This window comes from Schistocerca piceifrons, chromosome 1 (assembly GCF_021461385.2).
Source record: "Schistocerca piceifrons isolate TAMUIC-IGC-003096 chromosome 1, iqSchPice1.1, whole genome shotgun sequence".
In the NCBI taxonomy this organism is placed as follows: domain Eukaryota; kingdom Metazoa; phylum Arthropoda; class Insecta; order Orthoptera; family Acrididae; genus Schistocerca; species Schistocerca piceifrons.
The window spans coordinates 685,108,160-685,129,238 of record NC_060138.1 but is presented as its reverse complement, the minus strand read 5'-3'; the positions used below and the strand labels follow the sequence as shown (position 1 = coordinate 685,129,238).

At 38.2% G+C, this 21,079-nt stretch overlaps 1 protein-coding gene across 1 annotated transcript in view; it reads right to left on the bottom strand.

Moving 5' to 3' along the window:
• The window catches only part of LOC124709411 (neurocalcin homolog), a 43,208-nt gene that overhangs the window by 12,066 nt on the left and 10,063 nt on the right, over nt 1-21,079 (bottom strand). Inside the window, exon 3 of the mRNA XM_047240837.1 lies at nt 17,701-17,889. Within this exon, the coding sequence (XP_047096793.1) occupies nt 17,701-17,889 (189 nt within the window). The remainder of the gene's footprint in view (nt 1-17,700; nt 17,890-21,079) is intronic.

Sequence of the window (21,079 nt, the reverse complement as noted above, 5' to 3'; positions counted from 1 at the left end):
CAAGATGGGTCCCAAAACACAGTTGGATAAACAAACACGCTTGGACATCTACGAAAAACATTTGGATCACTATGGTAATGAAGGGGAAACCTTCATAGACATGATCATTACTAGTAACAAAACATTGATCCATCATTACAAGCCAAAGAGTAAATGGCAAAGTATGGAATGGAAACATCCAAATTCACCATGCAAGAAAAAGTTCAAGACCCAAACGTCTGCAGGAAAACTGATGCTTAAGGTTTTTTGGGGTGTAGAAGGTCCAGTACTGGAACATTATGGGGACAGGGGCACAACAATAAACAGGGTACGTTGTAGTGAGATGCTTACTGCCAGGCTAAAGCCTGCAATTTGAAGCAAATGCCATGGATTGCTGTCAAAAGGTGTTGTGTTGTTGCACAACAATGCCACTCTGCATACTGCTGCCCACACTGCTGAAGTGCTCCAAAAATTCAAAGTTGAAGTACTGGATCATCATCCATATAGTCCCGATCTTGCCCCTTCTGACTATCACTTGTTTGGTCCACTTAAACAGGCATCAAGGGGCCGTTCATTTGCCTTGGATGAAGCAGTGAAAGAAGTTGTGCATTTCTGGCTCACAGCTCAACTGAGAACCTTCTTTTATGAGAGAATCAGGAAGTTTGTACAACGATGGACCAAGTGTGTTGAAATGCAAGGAGATTATGTCGAAAAATGATGTACTTGTAAGATTCCTAATTGATTACAATAAAATTTTGTAACTATTTGGAGATAATAACTGACTTACTCTCGTATATTAAGTTTTAATGAAAGTTTTGATGGAAGAAGAGAAGTTTGTATAGGGGGTCGGAGAGTGGAGTGTATAAGATTTGCGGATGACATGGTTGTGATGGCAGAGTGGGTAAGAGAGATGGAACAAATGTTAGATGATCTAAATACAAAATTAGAAGAACGCGGAATGAAAATTAACAAGAAGAAAATGAAAAGCATGGTAATTGGAGGATAGGGGAGAAAATGCCGTATGAAAATAGGGGGAGAGCAAAAAAAGCAAGTGAATAACTTCAATTACTTGGGAAGTGCAATAATGGATGATATGTATTGCTCAACAGAAATTAGGAAAAGAATTGCAATGACAAAAGAAGGATTCGAGAGGAAACAGAAATTACTTTGCGGACTACTAAACAAAGATTTGAGGAAAAGACTTGCCAAATGTTACATCTGGAGCGTTGCACTGTATGGTGCGGAGACCTGGACATTGAGGAAGGAAGATGAAAGAAGATTGGAGGGACTAGAGATGCGGATATGGAGAAGAATGGAAAAAGTGAAATGGGAAGACCAAGTAAGGAATGAAGAAGTATTAAGAAGAGTTGGAGAAGAAAGAAACACACCGAAAGTCATCAGAAAGAGAAAATGGAACTGGATTGGACATAGTTTGAGGGGGGGGCTCTTTACTGAAGGAAGGAATAGAAGGAATGGTGGGGGGGGGGGGGGGGGGGGAAGAGGAAAAAGAAGACATCAAATGCTGGACAATATCAAAAGAGACAAATATTCAGAAATGAAAAGACTGGCTACGATCAGACAAAACTGGAAGAGGCTTAACCCATGACAAGACCTGCCATAAGGCAAAATATCATACTATTACTATAAATTCAGTCCCACTAAACTTTATATTTCTAGAAGAAGAGTATCATTCAGACAGTCAAATACCTTAGAGAGGTCACAGAAAAATACCCAACTGGTGGTATTTTATTATTTAATATTTGTAAAATTGAGTGATTGAACAAGTAAATGGCGTTCTCAGAAGAGCAGTTCTTCAGAAATACAAACTGTGATTTTCTGAGAATATTACTGTTGCACAAGTGAGATACAATTATAGAAGAAATAACTTTCTCAAACTATTTTGGGAAAATGATGTCGCAGCGAAACAGGTTGCTGGTTATTGACATCTGTCCTATCACCTTTATTAAATATAGGTTTGATAACAGTATCAGTATCTCCGGAAAAATGCCTTGAGTTAGTGATGCATTATAAATTTTAGATAAGACAGAATTTATTATATGGGAACATATCTTTAGTACTCTATTAGAAATGCCACCAAAACCAGATGAGTACTTATTTTTGGGAAAATGTGTATCTTTCTGAATTTTATGCAGGCAACGTTTTCAATATACTGTTGTGCTTTTTCTCTTGAACTATTTGTCCCTATAATTTCAACTATATTTAAGAAATGATTATTAAATATATTTGCTACATGCGACTCATCATTTATAGCCCATTAATTCTCTTCAATAGTGATGTTATCCTGTTCTGTGGCTGGTTGCTCTGTCTCTTGTTCCTTACATTCCATATGGCCTGAAGTGTATAGTCAGAACTACTGACTTCTGACATTATGTGCACTTTCCTTGATTTTTAACAAATTTTATTAGTAAATCTGACCAGTTTTTGTAGCATGCAACTACTGCAGGATCACTACTTGTTCTGCCCACAGATACATTTCTCTTTTCCTTTCACAAGATACTTTAATCCTTCTAGTGATCCATAGTTTTTACATGGCTTTTCTGTGTCCTTACTGATTAGCTTATGTGGAAAGCTATTTTCACATAATGATATGAATTTATCATGGAAAACATTAAATTTTATGTTAGCATTTGGTTCATTATAAATTTCATCCCAGGTAATATCCTGTGGTGTATTCTTAAAAACATTTGTCCTGGAGTCATTAATTATTCTAACTGATTTCACTTGAAGAGTATCCATACTGTAAGGCACTATGTTATTTATCCTAACAAACTGAACATCCTGATTAGAGAGAGTATTTATTATACTGGATAAACAGTTATTTTCCTGCTTTGAGCATCACCACAGAAAAAATTATCAGCTAACGTCCTACTGTCTTTATCTACCTATATTGGAAGGTTAATCACTGAGATCAAACTGCAGGATTCAAATAAGGTTTCCAGATCATTTCTTTTATCAGAATCCTTTAGGAAATCCACACTGAAATCACCACAGATTATTAACTGCTTGCTGCTGCCTGACAAATAACATAGTAAAGACTCCATAAACAGTTCAAAATATCCCAGTGGGTATCTATATATTCCACAATAAAATCTTCACTCTGCAGCAGAGTGTGCGCTGATATGAAACTTCCAGACTGATTAAAACTGTGTGCCGTATTGAAACTCAAACTCAGGACCTTTGCCTTTCGCAGGCAAGTGCTCTACCAACTGAGCTACTCATGCCCCATCCTCACAGCTTTAATTCCACCAGTACCTTGTCTCCTACCTTCCAAACTTCACAGAAACTCTCCTGTGAACCTTGCAGAACTAGCACTCGTAAAAGAAAGGATACTGCGAAGACATGGCTTTGCCACAGCCTGGGGGATGTTTCCAGAATTAAATCTTCACTCTGCACCAAAGTGTGCACTGATATGAACCTTCCACACAAAGCTCTTCTCTCCTATCCACTATTCCCTCCCCTTCCCCACCCACTTCAGATTTCTGCTTCCATTCAACATGCCAGTTGCATCCTGTCTGAACTGCTGGAGATAGTGATCATGTGTGTGTAAGGTGCGCTCGCTTGTGTGAATGAATGTGTGTGTTTCCTTTTCTGAAGAAGGCTTCAGCCAAAAGCTAAACATGTAACAGTTTTTTTGTTGTGCCTGTCGGCAACTCAGTGTATCATCTTTAAGGTAATTAGCAATCTATCTCTTTCCTTGCATTGTTGTTATTAATGATTAAATATGCTTACTTTAATTAAATTAAATAATGAATAACTTTTTGATTAGTCCAATACCACCACTTTTCTTTGATGTCACATAAAATCACTTCTTCTAGATTAACCAACATTTTAAAAAGAAAATAACAATCTGAGAACCCAACCATGATTCAAATGTAGTAGTGTGTTTACATGCCACAAAAACTGATTGCAGTAGCTGAAATCTAGCAAACAAAACTGCATTTCCAGAATCACTGTTGTAGTATTCACATAACCAACCAGAAGCTGTATAGGGATATCAGTTTACAAACAAATGGATTTGGGAGCCCCTTATAACAAATTTGTACCAAAGGGACCATCCGCCCCCGATAGCTGAGTGGTCAGCTCAACAGACTGTCAATCCTAAGGGTCCAGGTTCGATTCCTGTCTAGGTCGGAGATTTTCTCCGCTCAGGGACTGGGTGTTGTGTTGTCCTAATCATTATCATTTCATCCCCATTGACGTGCAAGTCACCGAAGTGGTGTCAAATCAAAAGACTTGCACCAGGCGAGCGGTTTACCTGATGGGAGGCCCTCGTCACACGCCATTATTATTATACCAAAGGGACCCATTCAACAGTAAATTACAATACAGACTCTGATTAATGAAATCTTTGAGACCATTTATTTTTCAGCTACGTTTTTTTCTGAAAACTGCAAACCTGATGTTCAAAAAGGTAGCCTCTGGGAGTACCAAATTGTCAGGGAACATTTATTTGAAATTTCATTCCTTTTCATATTTTCTATAGAAGTTTGGAAATCCATTTCAAGAATATTAATTATCCTTAAAATTCCAATTGTTTCTTTCATCAGTAACTGGCGTATATTTCCACATTTTGCACTATTCAGTCAAAGAAATTTCATCCTAAAATTAGGTTCAAAAATAAATAATTATTTTATTTCTATGAATTTTGTTACATCTTGAATATTTTTGTTAGTAAATGCTAACCCAGGCTTGCAGTGAAAATATATCACTATTGCTCATAATCAAAGATTTGTTTGTAACAACTAAAACAATCAATTTTTGATAAAATAATTTAATTGGATAGATAAAAAAATCTACACATCAAGTGGCGACAGAACACACACATAAAAGAAGGTTATAATTAGGCAAGCTTTTGGAGCCAGTGGCTCCTTTTTCAGGCGGAAGGGTTGAAGAAAAAGGAAGAGGGGTGAAAGAAAAAGACTTCTTTCCTTCCATCCCGTCCAGTAAGTATCCCCTGACCCACAATTCTGAGTGACTTTCCCAAAATCTTTCCATTTTTCTAGACCTCTCCAGTCCTTTCCTTTCATAGCTCTTCCTTCCCCTTCAACCTTTCTTCTTGGAGAAGGAGCCACTGGCTCTGAAAGCTTGCCTAATTATAACCTTCTTTTATGTGTATTTCTGCCACCACTTGGTGAGTAGATACTTTATCTATCCAATTAAATGTCTTTGTTTGGTTTTTCAGGAGTACGTCTGAGGAGTTTTGGAGAGAGAACAGTCATATTGAGTCAAGTCTTGAACTCACTTTCATGTATGTTGGAGTCGAAGTTTACTTGTTAGACTGATCACTGTGAACACTGTGTGTAATGTGAATGTCAATTTTTTTATAATTCTACAAGTATGAAAAACAATGCAATCTCAACATTTATAAAACAGTGACTCTTTAAAATCAACTCTCTTTAGCAACTTTCCAAAAATTTAAAACATAAAGTTAATTGTTGGAAAAGTTGGACTTGTCAATAAACTACCATGTTTTTTCAACTGCATATCTTCACAAAAATTCTACAGTCCTCGACCTCCATCATATCGAAATACATATTCTGATGATGAGCTGAGCCATATATTCTTCTAATAATCAAGATGAGTAGTAAAATTGTTTATGTCTAAATCAACAACCATTACAGGAATTTCTATTCTATAGTGCCATTCACCATAACATGCTGTTATACATTTACATCTCAGATAGTTCTGACAAAGGGAAATTTTTATTATCAGTAAATCATTTTAAAGTTTTCTTATTAATTGGGCAGTGGGGTGGTACTATTAGTCCCTGTAAACACAGTGATAATATATAAATCATAAAGCAAACAGCTTTGCTAATGAAACAAGACCAAACATTTATAGACTAATAACCACAGCTACATAATTAAAGAATGTGTGAATGAAATTTTCACTCTGCCAGGAAGTTTCAAATGCATGATTGTTAACAGCAAACATCTTTCACAAGTGTTGAACAAAACCAATATAAGTAAAATTGTGACACCTGAAAACATTACTGGCAAAGTAACGTATACACACCACTGTATTCTAGAGATCTCTAAGGCAGACACTTCTGAAGATGCACATGGACCCAATACTAGTGAAATAACAATAAAATGAAAGAATAAAAAGTACACTGTTATCAAAATCAAGTCTATATATATATATATATATATATATATATATATATATATATATATATATATATATATATAAGTCACACACACACACACACACACACACACATATATATATATATAATGGAAGGAAACATTCCACGTGGGAAACACAAACACACACACAAAATTCAAGCTTTCGCAACAAACTGTTGCCTCATCAGGAAAGAGGGAAGGAGAAGGAAAGACAAAAGGATATGGGTTTTAAGGGAGAGGGTAAGGAGTCATTCCAATCCCGGGAGAGGAAAGACTTACCTTAGGGGGAAAAAAGGACAGGTATACACTCGCACACACACACATATCCATCCACACATACACAGACACAAGCAGACATTTGTAAAGGCAAAGAGTTTGGGCAGAGATGTCAGTCGGGGCGGATGTACAGAGGCAAAGATGAAGTTGAAAGACAGGTGAGGTATGAGCGGTGGCAAATTGAAATTAGAAATTAGCGGAGATTGAGGCCTGGCGGATAGCGAGAAGAAAGGATATGCTGAAGGGCAAGTTCCCATCTCCGGAGTTCTGACAGGTTGGTGTTAGTGGGAAGTATCCAGATAACCCGGACAGTGTAACACTGTGCCAAGATGTGTTGGCCGTGCACCAAGGCATGTTTAGTCACAGGGTGATCCTCATTACCAACAAACACTGTCTGCCTGTGTCCATTCATGCGAATGGACAGTTTGTTGCTGGTCATTCCCACATAGAACGCTTCACAGTGTAGGCAGGTCAGTTGGTAAATCACGTGGGTGCTTTCACACGTGGCTCTGCCTTTGATCGTGTACACCTTCCGGGTTACAGGACTGGAATAGGTGGTGGTGGGAGGGTGCATGGGACAGGTTTTACACCGGGGGCGGTTACAGGGGTAGGAGCCAGAGGGTAGGGAAGGTGGTTTGGGGATTTCATAGGGATGAACTAAGAGGTTGCGAAGGTTAGGTGGACGGCGGAAAGACACTCTTGGTGGAGTGGGGAGGATTTCATGAAGGATGGATCTCATTTCAGGGCAGGATTTGAGGAAGTCGTATCCCTGCTGGAGAGCCACATTCAGAATCTGATCCAGTCCCGGAAAGTATCCTGTCACAAGTGGGGCACTTTTGGGGTTCTTCTGTGGAAGGTTCCGGGTTTGAGGAGATGAGGATGTGGCTCTGGTTATTTGCTTCTGTACCAGGTCGGGAGGGTAGTTACGGGATGCAAAAGCTGTTTTCAGGTTGTTGGTGTAACGGTTCAAGGATTCCGGACTGGAGCACATTCGTTTGCCACGAAGACCCTTCCCTACAGCCTGGGTCTTCGTGGCAAACGAATGTGCTCCAGTCCGGAATCCTTGAACCATTACACCAACAACCTGAAAACAGCTTTTGCATCCCGTAACTACCCTCCCGACCTGGTACAGAAGCAAATAACCAGAGCCACATCCTCATCTCCTCAAACCCGGAACCTTCCACAGAAGAACCCCAAAAGTGCCCCACTTGTGACAGGATACTTTCCGGGACTGGATCAGATTCTGAATGTGGCTCTCCAGCAGGGATACGACTTCCTCAAATCCTGCCCTGAAATGAGATCCATCCTTCATGAAATCCTCCCCACTCCACCAAGAGTGTCTTTCCGTCGTCCACCTAACCTTCGCAACCTCTTAGTTCATCCCTATGAAATCCCCAAACCACCTTCCCTACCCTCTGGCTCCTACCCCTGTAACCGCCCCCGGTGTAAAACCTGTCCCATGCACCCTCCCACCACCACCTATTCCAGTCCTGTAACCCGGAAGGTGTACACGATCAAAGGCAGAGCCACGTGTGAAAGCACCCACGTGATTTACCAACTGACCTGCCTACACTGTGAAGCGTTCTATGTGGGAATGACCAGCAACAAACTGTCCATTCGCATGAATGGACACAGGCAGACAGTGTTTGTTGGTAATGAGGATCACCCTGTGACTAAACATGCCTTGGTGCACGGCCAGCACATCTTGGCACAGTGTTACACTGTCCGGGTTATCTGGATACTTCCCACTAACACCAACCTGTCAGAACTCCGGAGATGGGAACTTGCCCTTCAGCATATCCTTTCTTCTCGCTATCCGCCAGGCCTCAATCTCCGCTAATTTCTAATTTCAATTTGCCACCGCTCATACCTCACCTGTCTTTCAACTTCATCTTTGCCTCTGTACATCCGCCCCGACTGACATCTCTGCCCAAACTCTTTGCCTTTACAAATGTCTGCTTGTGTCTGTGTATGTGTGGATGGATATGTGTGTGTGCGAGTGTATACCTGTCCTTTATTCCCCCCTAAGGTAAGTCTTTCCTCTCCCGGGATTGGAATGACTCCTTACCCTCTCCCTTAAAACCCATATCCTTTTGTCTTTCCTTCTCCTTCCCTCTTTCCTGACGAGGCAACCATTGGTTGCGAAAGCTAGAATTTTGTGTGTATGTTTGTGTGTCTGTCGACCTGCCAGCGCTTTTGTTTGGTAAGTTTCATCATCTTTCTTTTTAGATATATTTTTCCCACGTGGAATGTTTCCCTCTATTATATATATATATATATATATATATATATATATATATATGTGTGTGTGTGTGTGTGTGTGTGTGTGTGTGTGTGTGTGTGTGTGTGTGTGTGACTTTATCTTTCTATCTTCCTTTTTTTTTCTTTCTTTCTTCTTCTTATTCCACCAAGGCTTCAAATCCTTGGGATTTACATCTGTCATTAACCACTTCTTGCACCTCGTGCAATGATTGTTAATGTGAAAAATGATGAACTGCACAATTCGAAGTCCATATTAGACTACAGATATCTCTGTAACTGGCTGGGTAGGTCTTTTCAAACATCAGAAGGCAATGGCATATCCCACCAATAGATCCATTCCCAGTGAAGCAATGTGGTGTTAAAACCAACCTTTAAGTTGTGGACAGCTTTATTTTTTACTAATGTAGCTACTTTTCATGGTGGCCAAATTTTGTGAAAGGTTACCACACCTTTAAATCCCTTAAAAACTCCTTGAAATAGTTTGACACATGGCAGTTTCTGATACGAGCAGTGCCAGCCCGAGAAAATTTCTCCACACAAGTGACTTTCCCTTCTCCCCCCACTCCCCCTTCCCCTACCTCCCTTTTCCATCACACACAATCAACAATGTCAGTTTTCACTTCTGTGATAGACATTGCATACAAATCTTGCAATTTGGCACCTCACCTAGCTTGGCATCCCATGCAGCCGCCATTAACTGGGATATATCCTGTATAGAAATCTTACAGTTGTGGCACCTATGGTACCTCCCTCAGCTTGGCGCCCCAAGTGGTGGCTTGCGTTGCTTGGGTCCTAAATTAGCCCTGGATATGAGGGAGATACCGAAATACTGAATGCAATCTTGCATCTGAAGGTGGACCAACCAAAGTTCCAAACTAAATTTTCTGCATTATTTAGGTAGAGGATAATCCTAAAGGAAAATAATACTGGCCTCAAAGATTTCTTGTCACTGCTTCCTCTAAGGTGGAGTGTGCCAAAAAACACATTTGTGAAAAAAACATAATGATATTATTTTGTGGACTGCTATTTGTAGACAATAGTTACATATGAAATTCATGTTTCATCATCTGAAACAAAATGAAAAGCAAAAAAAGCCTGTCCCACCGGTCCTTCTGTATAAAGGAAGTTTATGTGTCAACTTAATAATTTGTGAGTATCCACATCTTCACTATATCACTGCCTCTTTTTTCCCTTAGGTTACTTTAGGAGATTCAAGTGCTTCATACAAACTGTGACAAATTTCTGCAGTGTTATTGCCTCCTGCATTAAGAAACCTAATACTTCACTGCTTATCATTGTATCTGGGCTCCTTAATTTTCACATATACCATAACACCTAATTAAATATCAGGGAACTACAGAAAACTGATGATAATATGGAATTTACTGCTCCAACAAAGCAGCCTGAAGAACCACTGGGCACTGTAATAATTTACCTCTTACACTGACTTCATTTTGGTCATTAAGTTGTTTGTGTCTTCATGCAATAACATCATCTACATCCACGTCTACATATATACTCCACAAGACACTGCATAGCGCAAGGCAGAGGGTACCCTGTACCACCACTCGTCCTTTCGTTTTCTGTTCCACTAAAAAACAGATTGATTGTCTATATGCCTCTGTATGAGCTCTGATCTCTCTTATCTTATCTTCATGTCTCTTATGTGAAATGTTCATTGGCAGCAGTAGAATCATTCTTCAGTCAGGTTCAAATGCCAGATCTCTAAATTTTCTCAATAGTGTTCCTCAAAAAGAATATTGCCTTCCTTTCAGGGTTTCGAATTTGAGTTCTCAATTCATCTCCATTCCATATGTGTCATTTGAGCCTACCCATAAGAAATCTATCAGCCTACCTCTGAATTTCTTCAATTTCTTCCTTTAATCAAACCTGGTGCAGATCCTAACCACTTGTGCAGTACTCCAGAGTGGGTCACACCAATTACCTGTGTATGTGGTCTCCTTTCCTAAAATTCTCCCAGTACACCAAAGTCGACCATTCCCCTTCCCTACTACAATCCTTATTTGCTTGTTCCATTTCATATTACTTTGCAATGTTACACATAGCTATTTAACAAAAGTTACTGTGTCATGGAAAACACTGCTAATGCCATGTTCTAACATGATAAGTTGTTTTTCTATTCATCTGCGTTAACTTACACTATTCTACATTTAGAGTTAGCTCCCTGTATCACACAACTATAAATTTTAACTAATTTGAAATCAGAGTTTACAAGGGCGGATCAAAAAGTAGGGTAACAACATCTCTTCTTGAAAAGTTTTAGTAAGGAAATCAAAGAAATGCACAAAGCTACTATGGCAACAGTAAATATTATTTTTTCACATAGTCACTATGACTATCAAAGCAACTGTTTCATCAGTAAACCATTCTGTGTTACAACCCACAGGGAAAAAATCATGGTTTTGGTCTAGGAACCAGTTAACAACAGCCTTCTGGCATTGTTTCAACAGTGGTAACTGGCCAGGTGCTTCTTTAATGGTCTGAGGGTGATAATCATCTGGTGTGAGATCTGGGTTGTATAAAGGTGTTCCAGTACAGTCCACTGATCATGCTGGATCAGAACATGAATAACTAAGGTTGTATGAGGTGGGGATCTGTTGAGCAACAGCACAGTGCATACTGAATGAAAACTTCCAAATCATCTTCTACAACTGTTCCAGCCTCACATGGCAAGTGGCGATATTCCTGTTCTGAGAATGGGGGAGGAAAGAAATCAGCAGCACATTCCGCATGTCTCTAAAGACTGTGCCCTTATCTTTCTTCAGTGATACTACCGTTATGACCTTCTTTTAATGAGTAGTGGGGTGTCTCCACGATACTGATGCTTGTCATAATGATGCACCCACATTTTGTCCCCAGTGATGATACAATGCATATAACTGAACACCCTCTATCCACATTAAGTTATGTAGAAACAACCCCATACACTTTGCTTCATTCTCATCTGAGAGTTGCCATGGAAGCCAACATGAACACATGTTTCGGTAGTCCAATGTGTTGTTCACAAAGTACACTACACTGTCAAGGAAGTTGTTCAGTACATGTGTAATTTGCTTCACATGAATGTGACAATAAGTTTGAATCAATGCTTGAACACGTATTCTCATATAAGGTGGACTTGCTTGGTCACCCTAACCTTTACTAGTCTTGAACACCTGTTCTGACTTTATCAAGTTCCTGACACCAAAATCAAACCTGTTTTCATGACATTACACCTGCTCCATGAACTTCTACCAGTTGCAGATGAATTGCAGCTGTAGAAGTTTCCTTTAAATGCAAAAAAACTTATTACACTTCACACACTGTCTACTGAGCATCCTTCCATCCACACCTCTAGCTTGACACTGTGTTTCACCAATGGTGTTTGATAGTTTTGATTATTTCTTCTTTCCAGTCATCGAATTTATATCAAAATGGGTATTTATACAATTGTGATATCTTGTTATCTTACTTTTTGAACCATCTTCAAAAATAAAAGATAGGATTCAGTTAAATGAGCTCTTTAAAGTTTAAAAATGATACTTTTATTCAGCATCAACTAAAGTCCCGATGTCCTTTGTGAGTAAATGTCATGAGTTCCTAGTTGCAAATAAACTTGTACTTATGCATTTTATGTCTAATTAAACTTGACATTGTTAATTTTACAGCATCTAAAACAGCCTATTTTGATGTTAATGCCTATTTCAGCATTAAAAGCCTAAAAGGTACCTATTTCTTTAATTTAAAATAAAAGTCTCGCATATTCAAAAGATTAGAATTGCTTACAACAATCAAGAACTGTAGGTCGGAGGACTGAAAGTGATATTTAAAAATATATATATCACAGAATCCTGGCTAACTGCATGTTTCCACAAATAAAGGTATTCATATGTCTTGATATGACCACAGACTGTAGCGGTTGCATGGTTCCAGACTGTAGGGTCTTCTAGTTGCAGTGCATCAATATTTCAACAGAAGAAAATACCAAAAACACCTAGTTCAAAGCTTAGTTGTATAAGACTGTGAGTGCCAGATTTTGTGCTCATGCGACAGATGGAAAAATTGTCTTCTGCCAAGCATGCAACAATGAAGCTAGTTATTATGCTTTTATACTTATTAGTTTTCCTGCCATTATGGAACGGAAAATTTCCTCTTTCATATTTTGAAACCAATGCATTTGTGAAACACATTTTGCAAATACTGCATAAAATAATACTAAGAGACACTGGAACTCAATTGTTCACTTTTATTATAATTTTTAAGTTTCTGAGTTCAAATTTGATACAAAGAAAAAGTTGTTTGCTGTTGTTGTTGTTGTTGTTGTTGTTGTTGTCTTCAGTCCTGAGACTGGTTTGATGCAGCTCTCCATGCTACTCTATCCTGTGCAAGCTTCTTCATCTCCCAGTATCTACTGCAACCTACATCCTTTTGAATCTGTTTAGTGTGTTCATCTCTTGGTCTCCCTCTATGATTTTTACCCTCCACGCTGCCCTCCAATACTAAACTGGTGATCCCTTGACGCCTCAGAACATGTCCTACCAACCGATCCCTTCTTCTAGTCAAGTTGTGCCACAAATTTCTCTTCTCCCCAATTCTATTCAATACATCCTCATTAGTTATGTGATCTACCCATCTAATCTTCAGCATTCTTCTGTAGCACCACATTTCGAAAGCTTCTATTCTCTTCTTGTCGAAACTATTTATCGTCCATGTTTCACTTCCATACATGGCTACACTCCATACAAATACTTTCAGAAACGACTTCCTGACACTTAAATCTATACTCGATGTTAACAAATTTCTCTTCTTCAAAAACACTTTCCTTGCCATTGCCAGTCTACATTTTATATCCTCTCTACTTCGACCATCATCAGTTATTTTGCTTCCCAAATAGCAAAACTCGTTTACTACTTTAAGTGACTCATTTCCTAATCTAATTCCCTCAGCATCACCCGAATTAATTGACTACATTCCATTATCCTCCTTTTGCTTTTGTTGATGTTCATCTTATATCCTCCTTTCAAGACACTGTCCATTCCGTTCAACTGCTCTTCCAAGTCCTTTGCTGTTTCTGACAGAATTACAATGTCATCGGCGAACCTCAAAGTTTTTATTTCTTCTCCATGGATTTTAATACCTACGCCAAATTTTTCTTTTGTTTCCTTTACAGGTTGCTCAGTATACATATTGAATAACATCGGGGAGAGGCTACAACCCTTTCTCACTCCCTTCCCAACAACTGCTTCCCTTTCATGTCCCTCAACTCTTATCCCTGCCATCTGGTTTCTGTACAAGTTGTAAATAGTCTTTCGCTCCCTATATTTTACCCCTGCCACCTTCAGAATTTGAACGAGAGTATTCCAATCAACATTGTCAAAAGCTTTGTCTAAGTCTATAAATGCTAGAAACATAGGTTTGCCTTTTCTTAATCTAGGTTCTAAGATAAGTCATAGGGTCAGTATTGCCTCACATGTTCCAATATTTCTACAGAATCCAAACTGATCTTCCCCAAGGTCGACTTCTAGCAGTATTTCCATTTGTCTGTAAAGAATTCATGTTAGTATTTTGCAGCCGTGGCTTATTAAACTGACAGTTCAGTAATTTTCACATCTGTCAACACCTGCTTTTTTTGGGATTGGAATTATTATATTCTTCTTGAAGTCTGAGGGTATTTCACCTGTCTCATACATCTTGCTCGCCAAAAGTAAGGAATGTAAAATTGTAGTATCTATAGAACAAAGCATGAATGTTTTTAAAAGGATTCACTAAGCTTTGATTTTCTTAAAAGTTTTGAGTTATAACAAAAATTTGTTCAGTGACTAGATACTTGGGAAACTAAAATTGATAAACTATATTTTATGTTTTTTTTATTTTATTTTTTTATTTTGTGAAAATTAAGTACCAGCGTCCCTTAACAGTACCAAATACTTCTTATGCTCACTTCTATATGGCATCTTGTTTCTTTCTTGCATTAAGTTTTGAGTGGTGAAAAGCTCCACTTAGCTGAGCCTAACATTAGGCAAATGTTGAATGAAAACCAAACTTGAAGCAAACACTTTTAAAAAAGACAGCTGATGAATTCACCAAAAAGAACCGTTTCTGCAGTGGCTTTGTCATGATATTGTGGCACCAAAAACTCCTTTTCAAAAACTTGATAGTCCTATTTTCAAAGATTTCCTGCCATAAGTTTGTTGCTGCAGAGTCAACATAGCATAAAACTTAGGTGATTTCAGTATTCACTGACCCACTGCATAGAATCCAAGGTGATATTTGGGAATCTTGCACATGGATTTCTGTTGATGGAACTACTGACAGTCTTGACCAGTACATCGAAAATTTGATTGTTGGCAAGTTGGGCCGAGATGTGGCATCAAGGGCTTATTTTGATTTATTCAAAACAACTCTCAAATGAGCTGAAGGTGCTATAGCCTCATGGCGTGAATGAAATCATGGTGCCTCTGGCCTTCACAGATGCCATTGCACATATGGCTGCAGTGTTTCAACTGTTTCAAGTATACTATCCCTTGATGCTGCATGTAACTTGTTTAGCACATGGTACCAACCGTAAAGCAGAGCAAGTAAGGTTAAAATTCCCTAAAGTAAATAAATTAATCTCTACATAAAGGAAGTTTTAGTTAAGGCACCATCAAAGATACACACATTCAAAGAACAACTTCCAGATGTCCCCTTGCCACCTGAACTTCTTGTTACATCCTGGGGCACGTGGTTAGTGGCAATGGAATACTACAGTAATCATCTCCCAGCAATCCAGAAGGTAACTGAAAATCTATCAGACCCGGGGCAATACCTCTGTAATTTAAGCAAAACAATTGCTCAAAGTTCCCTTAATCCAATAGGGCTTGACATAATTAGAGCCAACTACACATTTATAGCACGAATTATCTCAGAATTATAAGGCTAAGGAAGACCTATTTGTGGCAACATACAACCTCTGACGATAAAATTCTGTGAATAGTTCTGTAAAATTAATGTAGATTAACTGCCATTACCTTACTGACCTTCGAAACAGTCACTTCCCATAACTATGAACTGCTGAATTCTGTGATACAAGTCCTGGAAACTTTGCACAAAGTCTTCCTTTGGGATGGCATTCAAAAGCCACATCATGTTTTGTTGGATGTCAGAAATATCATCAAATCTCTTTCCTTTCAAAGTGAGTTTGAGTTGAGGGAATAGGAAGAAGTCCGGAGAATTGAGATCTCATGAGTATGGTGAATGTTCAAGTTGCACCGCCACCTTTTTTGCCAGGAACTGTTTGACAATATTAGTTGTGGGTGGGTGAGCATTCTCATGAATAAAAAACCAGGAACTTTGTCATGGATACTGTGTAGAAGTTGCATTAAACGGGTCAAAATTTCAATGCACTGTGCAGCGTTCAATGTCGTTCCCTCAGATAGAAATTTCTTGTGGATAATGCTTTGACTATCGCGAAAGGTGATGAGCATCGTTTTGATTCAGGATTTTTTGGTTCTGAACTTTTTCCAACAAGGCGATGACAGAGAATGCCATTCCATGCTTTCAGGGTCATACTGGAGACACCAGGTTTCATCCTCAGTGACAATATGGTTCAAGAAATTGTGTGTTGCATCCACTGTTTCCACAAAATCCTTTGAAGCCCCTAAACGTGCCTGCTTTTGATCATCAGTCAAGTGATGTGGCACAAGACTACAACACATTTTCCTCTTCCCTAACTTCTGGGTAAGGATTTGGACTGGCGTTTATCTGATAATTTGTCACACGGAGTCACGGTTCATCTGCAGTTCATCCGCTATCATGCGCACAGTTACTCGACGGCCATTTGTGATTAATGTCCTCACTTTCTCAATGTTTTCCATCACTGATGGAAATCGCCAGTCATCTGCTGCGAGGATTGTCAGAAACACTTTCCCAGCCTCCTTGAGAATGGGTGAACGACTCGTACACACACTTCATGGATAGTGCTTGATCCCCATAAACACATACCAGCATTGCATGCGTTTCTTTTAGTGTCTTGCCAAGCTTAAAACAAAACTTTAAATTGATCCTTTGTTTGTTCATTGTCTTGTTTTTAGTTCAGAACCAATGCACTAAACAAGCACTTTGTCCAACAGGTCTAACATGGAACACTCATGATGCTCAACTGAACTATGGTGGGGGCAGGTTTTCAACAGCAGCTGCTAAACAGGTGCAGCATTATGAATCTCCAGTGTTGCCTGACTGACCGTTCTGGCTTCTTCACCAAAATTTATTGTCAGAGATTGTATATTTACTGGAGGAAGTTAAAAAGAAAGTTAATGAAGCACCAGGTGAAGTGGGAGCCTCAGGCAAAAATGCAAAAGCTTTAGCAGAAGAACACCAATATGTAGGACTTCAGCACAGCAGCATACATACTTAATGGAAAATCTAGCTCCCCTGACTGCAGCATTCCTGCCCACCATGTGCCAAAAGAAAGTGCACCTCAGTACACCTCTGTTGCATCCGTTTATGTATAATGCGGTGTGTGTGTGTGTGTGTGTGTGTGTGTGTTTTATCTGCCTCAACAACTCCAGTAAAGGTGAAAAGAATGAGTAAATTACATTTGTCCTAGTTTACTTTAGTTGTTGATAGGTCACTGTTACCACTCAAGAGCAGACCAAATCCAGATGGTGACAGCCCATTTGGAGTGGTTAACTTTCATGTATATGGTTTCTGATTCAGTTTTCAGCAGTGGTACCAAACATCAAACCAATTAGCCAGCAATTCAAGTAAAAGTAATACAGTGCTTTTTATTAGAAGTGAAACTGATAGTTTGAGAAGGTGTTATACAGATAAAAAGCAGTATGGCTACAACCTAATTATAAAATGGAGGAAAAAGCTACATCCAAATAATAAGACCTAGAACTGTTAATGTTAAATATTATTTTCAGTTGGTTTGTACAAGAATTGGTTAAATAAAACAAAACATATTTTAATGAATAACAGAATATACTAAGTGAACAGTCATAACATTAAGTTTATCACTGCTTATTTACGAATTAAAATACATATTACTTACTGTCACAATTTCTAACATTTCTTGTCTGGAAATGTACCCATTTCCATCCAAATCATACATACTGAATGCCCATTTCAGTTTTTGCTCAAGTTTTCCTCGAGACGTGACAGAAAGTGCACATAAAAATTCTCTGAAGTCTATAGTCCCATCTCCATTCGCATCAAATGTTCTAAATACATGTTCTGCAAACTGTAACAGACAATTCACAAGTAATTTACAAATTTCAAAGAGAAAATAGAAAACAGTACACATTCTGGTAATGACAATTTTTCTGTTTCATTAGGAAACTCTCATTTGGTTTTTATTTTCTTTAGTCTCACTTGAATATTATCGTTCTTCTTCAGACAACCACACTAGCAAACTGCAACTAAGGAGTACAGTGTAAGCAAAACAGAGTGCAGCAACATAAAATATGGAGCTCTTGAAGTGACCTACTCTGCCCACACCTATTTTTAATACAAATGAACTCCAAATGACTTTTAACATCCACACACCAATATTTTTGTTGATAACACAAGTATACTAATACACCATCCAGATTAAAACACTCAAGACAAAGTCCATATACTGCAAAATATGGCTACAACTGATTCAGAGCAAACATTTTAAGTAAACCCACAAAGACTCTCTGTACACAGCTGCAAAGAAGCAAAAACAATCTGCTGGTAGCATAAGTAGGCATTAATGTTCATACTCTAAGCAAAAAACTTTGTCTAAAAGTTCTTGACATCTAACTGGGTAACAAAGGCACAAAGAAATTGAGTCATTCATCAAAAATCTCAGACTGAGAAACAGATAGTTAGTTATTTCTATATTCTGTGGATCATTATTGTGCCTCTTGATATGATGAGGAACAAATCAGTTTTACAGTTACAGTACATTTCCTGAGTGACAATTTGCGTGATTTTTTTAAGGTCACTTTTCCACATGCATACAGTGAAGCAGATATGATTTCGTTGTGTGTTTGAAGTTAATTTTATTCTTGATTAAATTCTTTACATCACTGGGTAGGCAATCAAAGAATTTTGCACCTGAGTATGTCACCATTTTCTGTAGGGATGGGACAACTGATTGGTTTTAACAGCTGTTTCCCCAGCTGACTGCTTTTCATTCAGTCAGGTTTTTCACTTGAATGAAAGAACTGAATGAAACTAGTCTCTGTGACCATGCCAGCTACATGAATGTTTTCATATGCTCCCCAGGTCCGAGTCATTTCATTTCATGAGAGACAACTGACTGACAAGTCCTGACATTTATATCAGTTACATGAATGTTTTCACTCCATCGCCAAATTTGAGTGACTTTACTTAGCTTACATTATTTGCAGCCTTTTTGGTTATACACGAAGCATGATTAGAGTTGCCAACTTTTGTGAGACAAATTACATTTTTTTTTATTTCAATGGAAGGTGAATAAAAAGCATATTTCTAAAAAAGAAATATTTTCAATGTTTATGTATTTATTTACTTAAATATGAATTTTTCATACTGCTCGCATTACGTATGGACTTTTGATTAGGTTTAAAATATTTACAACTGGTGCTACATTATAAATATATGTTTAAATAAATTAACAATTACTTTTTTAAATTTGTTAAAGCTATGTCTCTGTCTTCCTACTGTGACATGAACAGAAACCACATATGATACATTTTTTTTAATTGTCTGGCATCTTAATCATTTGCTTCTTATGCATACACTGACAACTGTTGGATTTATACTACGCAGGTCCCTAATATACATCTAGGGCTGCATCTCATATTAACTAATATTTTATTGAAATGTTGCAAAATTACTAATTAAAGCTGACATTTCTGGGGCTATTTTAATATCTTCATTAGAATAAAAGGAATAGTAGGACAGGCCATTTTGTTTGGATATGTTAGCACCTGACTAACTAAAAGCAACTATAATAAAGTAAATGAAAGCTACATGTAGCTAATATGAAAACGTAGAACTCAGAAATATTTTCTTCAGTCTGCACCTATCTGGGTACTCCTTCAGGGTACACCCACAGATGATGTAGTAAAACTACAGTATGAAAGGACTAGAGTTCACAATGGCCAATAATGTTGGACTAAACAAAGTCAGTGTGACCCTTCCCACTATGCAGTAGATACATGAACTTGAGCATCTGGTATCCTGCCCAGAATTTTCATACTGGAATGAGTGTGATGAAGGTTAATGAGAATAACTATGGGTGTAAGTTACTCACACAAAAGCAAATGTCCAATAACTGCCCAAGTAGGTACTTACTGTCTAGTTAGAAACTTAAAATTTTAAAGAATGGCCAGTATATAAATCAGCTGATTAAAGTTGGATATTTTTTGTTTTTGTTTTTCTTGTGCTGTACTGTCTCAAAAAACAGCAGTAGTTATGGCACATTCCGAATAAGTCTCTTCAAAACACTGCTTTGCAAGTGAGCAAAGTACTTAAACATCACCACAAGATATTTTTCGCATAGAACCTGATCCATATAAGTGCACAGATTTAATATGAAGCATGATAGCAAGTGTCATAGTGCTATATGTAGATGTCCCACACTACACAAGATGTACATGAATATAGTGTGTGCATGACGATTCTTGCTTTTAAAAAGCAATTAGCTAGAAGCAAGTCACAAAAGTTTTGAACAAAAGCAACCAAAGTTCTTTTCAGATTCAAGAAACCATTTTCAGATGGCTGCTACTGGTTTCTTTGTAGTGGCCTTGTACTGCAATGCATATTTCATATACAGGGTGAAACACCTAAAATGTACACCACATATATTGTGGAAATGGATGTGGTGTTTTCACAGAATGGATTGGTAGACAAGGGCTCGTATTGTTAGCCAGTCAACAGACTGTAATAATATTTAGAAAGTGTATTTTTGGACAAATATACACTTTTTACAGGGAACAATGCCTATTGACATTAAAAAACTAATAGTAGGGTAAATTACAATGTCAGTTGTGTTTGTTGCAAATTGCTAGGGCAATTCATTTAAGAGACATTGTATTCTGAAAAGTTCCCACACTGACACTTGTACGATACCTATGGCAGCACACACTAAAGAACTATACAAGTTCACACACTACTTATTTGGATTCTGACCAGCAATAAGAAAATTGACCACCACAGGTTGTGTTCAAAATGATCTCCGGTAGCAACAATACATGCTTCCAGTCTGATATGGAATGACTGTTGTACAAGCACCAGCATTTCAGCAGAGATGTCTGAGCAGGCTGCAGTAACATGTTATTGCACACCATTGGGTGTAGTTGGTAAGCCCTTGTAGAAAGCATTTTTCAGCTTTCCTCACAGAAAAATGTCTACAGGTGTCAAATCTGGGGAATGGGGCAGCCAAGGCACAGGTCCCCTGAGTTCAATTCAGTGATCTG